This window comes from Bos grunniens, chromosome 16 (genome assembly GCF_055505025.1).
Source record: "Bos grunniens cultivar Pamir isolate PY7600 chromosome 16, Bosgru_T2T1.0, whole genome shotgun sequence".
NCBI classification, from domain to species: domain Eukaryota; kingdom Metazoa; phylum Chordata; class Mammalia; order Artiodactyla; family Bovidae; genus Bos; species Bos grunniens.
This window is the reverse complement of record NC_141180.1, coordinates 26,790,148-26,800,539: the sequence shown is the minus strand read 5'-3', so window position 1 is coordinate 26,800,539 and position 10,392 is coordinate 26,790,148. Positions and strand designations below refer to the sequence as shown.

At 43.7% G+C, this 10,392-nt stretch overlaps 1 protein-coding gene across 6 annotated transcripts; it reads left to right on the top strand.

Moving 5' to 3' along the window:
* Window positions 1–1,956: 1,956 nt before the first annotated feature.
* Window positions 1,957–6,724, top strand: LOC147356403 (PRAME family member 8-like). Of its 6 annotated transcripts, XR_015142725.1 has the most exons (5): window positions 1,976–2,055; window positions 2,824–3,134; window positions 3,488–4,060; window positions 4,463–4,917; window positions 5,072–5,199. XR_015142725.1 is itself a non-coding variant. In XM_086342475.1 (4 exons), exons 2-4 carry the CDS (start codon window positions 2,752–2,754, stop codon window positions 5,622–5,624), a joined length of 1,509 nt encoding a protein of 502 aa, XP_086198601.1. In that variant the 5' UTR covers window positions 1,973–2,055; window positions 2,488–2,751; the 3' UTR covers window positions 5,625–6,724. The 6 variants fall into 6 exon arrangements, 5 of the variants coding, with proteins under 5 accessions (XP_086198603.1, XP_086198601.1, XP_086198602.1 ...); XM_086342475.1 differs by lacking the exon at window positions 4,463–4,917 and having other exon boundaries at window positions 1,973–2,055; window positions 2,488–3,134; window positions 5,072–6,724; XM_086342476.1 differs by lacking the exon at window positions 4,463–4,917 and having other exon boundaries at window positions 5,072–6,313.
* The last annotated feature ends 3,668 nt before the right edge of the window (window positions 6,725–10,392 follow it).

Genomic DNA, 10,392 nt, shown 5'->3' with positions numbered 1-10,392 from the left:
GGTTCAGTGTTGTTACATTTTTCTTTAAATATTTTCCCCCCAAGGGACACTGGAGAGTAAACTGTGGTGTAAAACATGGTGTTCGGTCTCTGGTCACAAATTTTATTTAAAATCTTGTGTGTGGTACATATGTGGCCACCCTGTAGCCTCTGGTTTGAGAAAACTGTTAAGCCTGGAACTCTAACCTGTCCCACAGTGACCCTTACAATATCAGAGGAGAAAATGCATGTCTTTGTTGTTCTAGACCTAAGACCTCCCTTGGTCTGTGGGCTTGGTGGGGATGTTGCTGGGGCTGGAATTGCCTTCGCCCCTCCATGATTCTGCCACACCAAATACAAAATTTAAATTTCATAAGAGACATTTACCATTAGCACTTGAGTGAGTATGTGTATGATTTTATGTGAATAGGATTTTGTTTCAGGTGCTATTCGGTACTTGATATTTCTTTTTACTTAAGGCTGTCACTATTTCAAATCTAATGTGACTTAATAGATTACTTATTTTATTTTTCCATACCTGCTCCTGCCTCATCCTTCCCAGTCTCAGGAACCCACAACATCCTTATAAGAGCAAGGTGCTTCTGATTCTGCCCCCAGAACATCCTCAAAGCTGTCCTGAGGCCCACTCAAGTGCTGTCCCTCACCTCCTGCCTGGAGCAGCAAAAGGCCTCCTGCTGGTGTTCTGTTTCCTTGTCAACCCTCCCAACATGGTCCAACAGCAACCAGGTGAACTGGGAAATGGGCAGCAAGTCATGTCTTTACCCTACTCACAAAGTAAGTATCAAAGTAAGTCAAGTATTATCAATGTAATATCAGTAATTACTTAGAAAAGGGGCCAATGTGGTTATAGTTCCATTCCAAGAGTCCAGAGAATATGCCTGGGGTTAATTGCCATCTCAGGTGCATCCTCTGTGGGAAGAACTGCAAAGACAATATTTACCGGTAACAGCTGCTACATTGGGGACAAGGTTAGATGGGACTGATCCATGCTTATTTCACTCCTCACCCTAAGTTCGAAGAGTCGACACTGACCACCTTCACTGGCTCTCAGATGTGAAAATGTACTCCTTCATAGAACTAACTAGCCACGTCTCCCTATGCTCACATTTTCAGATTTAGTCTTTGCAAGTCAGTTTGCTGTCCTGACCTCAATATTCTAGGAGGAAAACCCTCAAAGAAGACTGTCTCCTCAGCCACACCTGTTTATTTTCTAAATATCACCCAAATAAAAGTCTTTAATGTCTGTCTTCCTCAGATAAAAAATAAAAAACATCCATGAGGCTGTTTGAGTCATTCATAGGGTCCCTTTAGGAATGGCCACTACCACACTGCCCAGCAAGCACCCTCAGTTCTCACTAGGATTTTGACCAGATATCCTTTAGAAAAGTTAGGACTTAAGCCTGAATGGTCAACTGCATTGCCAATTGCACATTCCTTGCTCTCTGATTACACTCACAATCTGCTGTGTTTTCCATATAATCCCTAAGAATAACTTGGAAGCAAAAGGAGTTAATTTTGTTTCCTTTGGAAATGACACCCCTACCTTTATGAAGCTGCTTAATTTTGATATTTAATCAATTTATTTGGCCAAAGATCTCCCAACAATGATGTATTCAGGACACTTGGTTTTGTTTTTCATATGATGTCAGGAACTCATAACCTTTCTCCTACTCAGAAACACAACTGCCCATTTTAGCAAAACTCAATTCAATTGTATGGTGTGAATCAAGAAATAAGTCCTGGATTCCTCGCCCCCCCCCCCCCCCCCCCCCCGCAACAAACCACATTCTTTCTCTTTCAAGAATGGAGTCTGACTCAATCAATTCACCAGGAGATTGACAGTAACCCAATCAGGATTAACCCGATGGACACTCTGGAATCTAATCAGGTAGTGCTTTGTGATTGGAAGTTAGCAGTTAGAAGGAGGGCAGACGTGGTTAAAAAGTTCTATAAAAGCCTAAAGCAACAAAGAAGAGACACAGAAGCTTTTCACTCTAAAGTCAATGCCTGTGTTCTCCACCAGGTTTGGTCTGAGAAGCCTGCAACATCAGATCTGGTAAGTTACCAACTTCAGGGAAGATATTCTGCCAATGCCAGCATGTATGAAAGATGGAATGTAGTCTGACATGACAAGAAGAATTTTCCTCTTTCTTTTCTTTTGGTTAAACAAATTTTAGGCTTTCTTTTTGGCTCAAAGTGTAGCTTTGCCTTCATCCTAAACATTTTGATTTTGGCTTTGGTTTATATCATTTAAATGTCTTATCAAGCAGTTTTTCTGGATAATAAAAGACATCTGTTTGAAATGCTATTTCTTGACATTTAAAGTTTCAATCTATGCACAAATGGCATTTCTTTTAAGGTATCTCCGTAAGCCTTCCAATGAAAGTTAACTTTGGGAACTGAGAATGGAAGCTCAAGTTCCACATGAACTTCTAACCCCATAATTTGGGCCCTATGCGATACTTTACATGTTTTCTCCTTTGAAAAGGGGAGTCAGCTTGTTCAATCTCCTGAAACAAATGCACAACAAGGAAACACATTAAGCAAAGCAGTGGAAGGAAATGAATGAGCTACTGGTTGCCTTTCTTCATTCTTCATACTGGAGAGATTCTTGCTCAAGTGCCAGAAGGGGCAGACCTATGGCTTAATGCCTACCAAATCCAGACTGGAAGTCAGACAAACTGAGTTTCTTCCATTCTGGTTCATCATTCCCAAGACAATGACTTTGGCTCTGATTTGATTTTCCTGAAGGATGGGGAGAGAGACCACCCTAATGGGTATGATTGACCTGAGAAGAATGCTTTGTTCCCTTGCATTTTCACAGGATTCCATTCAGAGAAGAGTCATTATGAGTGCTTATGACCCACACAGACTTGTGAATTTGGCAGCAATGAGCCTAGTGAGAGATGAGGCCTTGGCCATCTCCTCTTTGGAGTATCTGCCCATGGAGCTGTACCCACCACTATTCATGGCTGCCTTCTCTGGAAGACACAGTGAGACCCTGAAGGCCATGGTGCAAGCCTGGCCCTTTGCCCACCTGCCTCTAGGAGGCCTGATGCAGAAGCCTCACCAAGGAACCATACAAGCAGTGCTGGATGGCCTTGATGTCCTGTTGGCCCAGAAAGTTCACCCCAGGTGAGTCCAAACCAGGTAGCTTGGTAGGATCTTGGGTGTCCTGGAAGACACTGCTGGTGTCAGGGAGAGTGAATGACCAAGGGGTGGACCAGAGACTTCTGAAAATGCTCAGAAGCTTTGAGCATTGCTGAGATCACATTGGGAAATACCTTACAAAAGTATAATGAGAAGGATGGAAGGGGAAAAGGAGCTGGAGGAAAGTGAGCAAGAGAGGAAAGAGAAAAGACAGAAGGTATATCAGGAATGTGATGTAAAAGCACAGATGGGAAGTTAGAATGTTGCCTAAGTTCTGAAGCTGTAGTTTCGTTGTGAGTATTTTAAAGAATCCCACCCAATCTTCTGTTTCCCCACAGGAGATGCAAACTGCGGGTGCTGGACTTGAGAAATACTGGCCAGGACTTCTGGAACATGTGGTCTGGAGACATGGACCATGTGCCCTCAAGCTCACTGATGGCACCAGTGGCTGAGGACATGTCACGGACAAAGCACCCATTGACTCCCTTGGTGGTATACATAGAACTTTGTCTCAAGACAAAGACCTCGATCAAATTCCTCACCTACCTCCTCAGGTGGGTGGAGCAACGGAAAGGCTCCATGCACCTGTGCTGTAAGAAGATAAAAATTATTTCAAGGTCCAAGGAAAATATTAAGAAAATTCTCAGTATGGTGAAGCTGAACTGTGTACAAGAGGTAGAATTGAGTCTCACCCAGAAGCTGTCCACCCTGGCCAAGTTTGCTTCTCTCCTGGGCAAGATGAGAAATGTTCAGAGACTCCTTCTTTCCCCGATTCATGGGTCTGTTGCTGAGGAACAGGACCATCAGGCTCTTGTTCAATTTACCTCTCAGATCCTCAGGCTGCAGAACCTCCGGGATCTCCGTATGGAAGGTCCATCTTTCCTCGAAGGCCGCCTGAACCAGATGCTCAGGTGAGGGGACTAGCAATGATTGAGTAACAGTGAACACAATAGTAAAGTATCAAGTGCATTGTCTCATTTGCTGCTCTACTGTGACCTGTGGTAACACATATGCAGAGCAATCAGGGTGTGAGAAAACCAGTATAGAAAGGTTAGCAAAGGGACATCAGGTTAGGAATCTACAAATAGGGGGGCATAAATATAGTGCAGACATGTATGTGATTTCTTCTTTGGGAAGGGATATCTCTGTTCGGATGACTTAGGCAAACAGGTTAGTGAAGGTGGCATTGACAAGGAAAAACCACATCAGACCTTAGCATTTCTAAACAGAAACTCTGTCGTCACTAATCTGTGACCACAATGAGCCTGTCTTAAAGTCCCAGCCCTTAAAGGTGGTCTTGTGTTGCACATAAGGTAATATTCTGGAAGTGCATGACTCTAAAGTTAATGGTAATGAAGCAGAAGCAAAAGGAGAGTGAACAATGATAGAAGGTTTGTAGATGATGCCTGGTTGGAAGTTGCTGAAGTTTGGCAGCCCCAGGGCAATGTATGGGGTCTTATTGTTTCTACACGTCTTCCAAGTGCTTGACCTGGCCAGAGATACAGGCATCTGGAGCCCAAGCATCGACTGAAGGGATCTGAATTAAAAGCATATTTATCTCATCTCCTGATACTAAAATTCAGTGGTGTCCACACTTGATAGTGACTGTCTCAGGCTCTCCTTTGAGCATTTCTAGTGCATTCTATTATCTTCATTCATGCTCCTAAGGAAGTGGAATGTGTTGTACTCTGCTTGACATATGAGGAAAAGGAATTTTCAAGATTCTTTGAGCTTGATCCAGTCACAAAATGAAAATGGCAGGACTTAGGTAAAATGAGACTTGACATTCTGGGTACTGAGTTTTATCAGATGGTAATAACAAACTTGGCTTCAGGCCAATCATTTATCTCTCAAGTGGAGATTGCTTATCACTCTGGTATTCCAGATCTAATTACTTGTTTTTCTTTTTTTTTCCCCTCCAGATGCCTGAAGACCTCCTTGTACAACATCTCAATAACCAACTGCCTGCTTACAGAATCAGACTTGACTCATCTGTCCCAGTGTTGGAACATCTGCCAGCTAAAGGGCCTGAATCTGAATGGTGTTACCTTGACCAACTTTCATCCTGAGCTCCTCCAAGTTCTTCTGGAGAAAGTTGCAGGCACTCTTGAAGAGCTAGACTTAAACCTGTGTGGGATCATGGACTCCCACCTCATGGCCATCCTTCCTGTCCTGAGCAGCTGCTCCCAGCTCAGGGTCCTCAGCTTGTGTGGAAACCTCATCTCCATGACTGTCCTGAAGAGTCTCCTGCGTCATACTGATAGGTTATCTGCTTTAAGTCTAGAGCTTTATCCTGCCCCTCGGGAGAGTTACAGCTCTCTGGGTATTCTTCACCAGGAGAGACTTGCCCAGCTAAAAGCTGAGCTTTGGGAGTTCCTTACAGACTTAGGATGTCCCAGGAAGATTTGTGTTAGCCCCAGCCCCTGTCCTCACTGTGGTGATGACATGTGTGATCACCTGAGTCCCAATGCATAATACTGTAATACCCTGCTTGCTGCTGCTGCTGCCAAGTCGCTTCAGTCGTGTCTGACTCTGTGCGACCCCATAGACAGCAGCCCACCTGGCTCCTCTGTCCCTGGGATTCTCCAGGAAAGAATACCTGAAGTGTGTGGCCATATATTTCCTTCTCCAAATACCCTACCTAGGTGGTTCCTTCTATCGAAAACTTTCTTCTGGATACTTGGAAACTGAAATCCAGGGCATAGGTCCATTATGAAGGGAAAATGCACCCCTGGTTTCTGATATCTGCTCAGTGTGATTGAGAGAAGCAAATGTGATCCAGCAGGGGTGCAGGATTCTAGAAGGATGTGTTGATTTGGGTAGTTGCTGGGGACTTTTAGAGACATATTTATAAAGTCAAATATGAACTTGAATTTCTGGATGATTCAGTTTGAGTTATTTCTGTATGCACAGTTGTACAAATGATCAGAAATAAAGAGACCTTCATTGCAAATGAAAAATGTTGTCCATGATATCATCATGCTTTCTGTGTTTACATCTCTGGAATCTCCAGTTTCTGATGTGAGTGAAAAGCACTTCATAGACTATGATCTGAAACTCCATCATTCCTTTATATTTTTTTCCTTTTGATTTCCTTACTTTCTTCTATTGGTTAATACAAGCAACAAAGGAATCATACTCAGTGTCCTCAACAACACATTCCAGTTGGGAACAAGATGGCAGAGGAGTAGGTCGATGTACATCTCTCTGCAGGTACATCAGGAATACACCTTCAGACACAGAAGTGCTTGCAGAACTCCAGCTGAGAGTAGGCAGGAGTACCTGACCACTGGAAAAGAATATATAGAACCACGCAAAACTCAGTAGGATGAAGGAACTAGGGGGAAAAACCGGAGTGTTAGTAGGACTGGACCTGCCCTCAGTGGGTGGGGGAACTGAAGCAGGGGTCTGATCCCCACATTGGGGCAATTGTCTTGGTCAGAGGAGAAACATTTGAGGCCAAGAGTGAAGAAGCTGATCTTTGACAGCCTAAATGGAATGAGAATCAGACAATCCTTGCCACAGCCCTATTTACCCTAGACAGGGATGCAGGTAACCTAGAAATAGCTAGGAGCTGGAGCTTAGGGATTGTGGAACGATCCCAGGGCAAGGGCTGCTGTTGACTGCTGGGAGACTGACCAAGGGGATGTGAGGGAGGAGATTGTGGTGAGAAATGCCTGTGGAGGAAAGCCAGGCAGCCACGGAAACAAGACAATACTGCTGAGTCATGCATAGGGGGTGGGGCCATCACCATAACCTCTCCCCACCTGTCAGCATTGGCAGCTGGACAATAGAGAGGCTGCCCATCAAGCGCCTGATGCATGGAACAACAGAGTAGGACCCCACCCAGGGTGCATGATGCAAAGAACAACAGGGTAGGACCCTAGCCAGGGTGGCCACTTTATGTGCCTGAGGCACTGAACAACAGAGAAGGACCCCAGGCAAGAGAATCCTCTAAGTGCCTGAACCAGTGGAGCAATGGAGAAAGACTAGCCAAAGAGGTCTGATCACCAGCTGCCAGAGGCTCCAAAAGACTCTGTTAGGGCCATAACTCCTTAAGCTGAGGCAGTCCGTGTCCCTGAACACTTGGTGCCTCCAGGGTTCCCATGACCAAGCAGCTGTGCCACCTTCAGGCTCAGCCCTCACTAGGGCAGAGTTGCCATAGGTAAGAAAAGTCTTGCTTCTATATATGTGGGGTTGCTTCAGTCATGTCCAACTCTGAGACCCTGTGGACTGTGGCTTGCCAGGCTTCTCGGTCAGTGGGGTTCTCCAGGCAAGAATAGTAGAGTGGGTTGCCTTCCAGAGCACTATTTTTCCTACTTCTCTAGGCACCACCTCCCCTGAGTACCTGGTGCTGCCAGGGCCCCTGCGACCCAAACACCTGCTCCACTTCCACACTTGACACTCACTGGGGAAGACCCAAGTCCTCCAGGACAGCCCCAGGAGCAAACCCCAGTGGACGACCCACATACAGAGGTGAAGATAAAACCACAGGTGAAACCCAGGGGTAGTGTGGCTAAGGAAGAGGACCCAAAACCTTCCCACCAGCTGTACAAGCTGCAGGTTAAATCTACATGATCAACTAGGCAGACTCTGTCTATGGAATATATAAAAGGACATTGAGAGCTCCCACAGAAGGAAACACACTAGTTCTGACAGCTGTGGACAGTGGGGGCAAGAACACACAGGAGCAGGACCAGATTAGAGTCTGAGCCTGCCCCACAGCATGTTCAGAGTCCAGCACAGTGTTGGAGGACATCCTAGGGAGACAAGGTGGACTGTGACTCCCAGCGAGGGAAAGGGCACTGACAGCAAAAGCTCAAGAAAAGCATTTATTAACCTTATATTTTGACTTTTTCTGTAGTTTATTCTGATTTTTTTTTCCCTTTTTCCTCCCTCTGTTGTCGTTGTCAATTTTATTAGCACTATGAAATCTATTTAAGCTTTTGAGATTTTTTTTAATCACACTTTTTGTTTCTGTTATAAACTTCTGCCTCTATGCTGCCCTTTTGCAGTTCTATAAAGTTTTCCTTTTGTACTTTTCCCCTTTTTTTAATTTAAATTTTTTAAGTTTATTATTTTTCTACATTTATTCCTTTGTTTGCTTTTCCTACTGTTCTTTTCCTCTTGCAATTAATCTTATATATATATATATATATATATATATATATATCTTCTTTATCTACCTCTAACTTTACATTTCTATTCTTTCTTTTCTTTCTTTTTCTCACCATATTTGTTCATTTTGCTTTCATTGCTTTTTTATTTCCAATTTGGTACCTTGCTTTAGTTTTGTTTTCCAGATTTTTTTAAAGTTAGTTTTGTTCTTAATTGATGGATATCATTTTTGGTTTTCTTTGTTCACTGGGTCAATCTATTGTACTTTATTTTTGTTGGACTATTTGATTTTGCTTATGGGTGTATATGTTCTGTGTATATTATTTTAATTATTATTTGCCTGATTTTGTAATTGCTATTTGTCTGGGATTTGCCTTTGGTTTCTCATTTTGGGGTATTTGTTTTAAACCCATTTAATGTCATAACAGACCACCTGTGAAATTTCCATTCCTGGCCAGAGATCAAGCCCTGAGCCTTTGGAGTGGGAGTGCTGACTCCAAGGCCCTAGAGTAACAGAGAAATCCTAACCCTGCTGCTGCTGAGTCACATCAGTCATGTCCGACTCTGTGCGACCCCACAGACAGCAGCCCACTAGGCTCCCCCATCCCTGGGATTCTCCAGGCAAGAACACTGGAGTGGGTTGCCATTTCCTTCTCCAATGCATGAAAGTGAAAAGTGAAAGTGAAGTCACTCAGTCGTGTCTGACCCTCAATGACCCCAAGGACTGCAGCCTTCCAGGCTCCTCCATCCATGGGATTTTCCAGGCAAGAGTACTGGAGTGGGGTGCCATTGCCTTCTCCGAATCCTAACCCTAGGGAGTATCAAATAGTGAGAACTCCCACAAAGACAAACACTTGTATATAAGACCAAGTATCACCCAACTACCAGCAGCACCCTGTACAGGCCACCTCATCCAAACAACAAACAAGACAAAAATACAAATCCAGTCATCAGCAGACAGAATTATCAGCTCACTCAGCCCTGTCCATCAGAGGGAAAAATAAAACTCACCTCCTCCCACTAGAATGTAAGCACAAAGTTATACCCTACATGCAGCTTATACAAACCACTGGGACAATCTCAAGCGGGCAGAAACCAAAAGAAAGAAAGAGTTCAGCCTTGAAACCTGGGAAAAGGAGACCTCAAACACAATAAGTTAAAAAAAATAATGAAAAGGCAAAGAAATACTGCACAAATGAAGGAACAAACTAGAAACACACAAATCCAAATAAATGAAGAGGAAATAGGCAAACTACCTGAAAAAGAATTCAGAATAATGGTAGAAAGATGATCCAAAATCTTGAAAATAAAATGGAGAAAATGAAAGAATCAATTAACAAAGACCTAGAAGAATTAAAGGATAAACATGCAGAAACAAACAACACAATTACTGAAATTAAAAATACTCTGCTACTGCTATGTCACTTCAGTCATGCCCGACTCTGTGCGACCCCATAGATGGCAGCCTACTAGGCTCCTCTGTCCCTGGGATTCTCCAGGCAAGAACACTGGAGTGAGTTACCATTTCCTTCTCCAATGCATGAAAGTGAAAAGTGAAAGTAAAGTCCCTCAGTCGTGCCCGACTCTTAGCGACCCCATGGACTGCAGCCTACCAGGCTCCTCTGCCCATGGGATTTTCCAGGCAAGAGTGCTGGAGTAGGTTGCCATTGCCATCTCCAAAAAATACTCTAGATGGAATCAATAGCAGAATATCTGAAGCAGAAGAATGGATTAGTGAGCTGGAAGATAAAATGGTGTGGAAATAACTGCTGAAGAGCAGAATAAAGTAAAAAGAATGAAAAGAACTGAGCATAGTCTCAGAGATCTCTGGGACAATCTTAAATGCACCAACATTCAAATTATAGGGGTCCCAGAAGAAGAAGAGAAAAAGAAAGGGTATGAGAGAATGTTTGAAGAGATAATAGTTGAGTTTGAGTAAGCTCTGGGAGTTGGTGATGGACAGGGAAGCCTGGTGTGCTGCAGTCCATTGGGTCACAAAGAGTTGGACATGAATGAATGACTGAACTGAACTGATAGTTGAAAAATTTCCCAACATGGGAAAGGAAATAGTCAATCAAGTCCAAGAGGTGCAAAGAGTCCCATACAGAATAAACCCAAAGAGAAA

What these genes read in the sequence shown, in the direction of transcription:
- LOC147356403 (XM_086342475.1), top strand. Translation starts at nt 2,752, where the DNA reads ATGGGGAGAGAGACCACCCTAATGGGTATGATTGACCTGAGAAGAATG. An exon ending in GCCCAGAAAGTTCACCCCAG is followed by an intron (nt 3,135 to 3,487) that starts GTGAGTCCAAAC and finishes GTTTCCCCACAG; the next exon opens with GAGATGCAAACTGCGGGTGC. An exon ending in CGCCTGAACCAGATGCTCAG is followed by an intron (nt 4,061 to 5,071) that starts GTGAGGGGACTA and finishes TTTCCCCTCCAG; the next exon opens with ATGCCTGAAGACCTCCTTGT.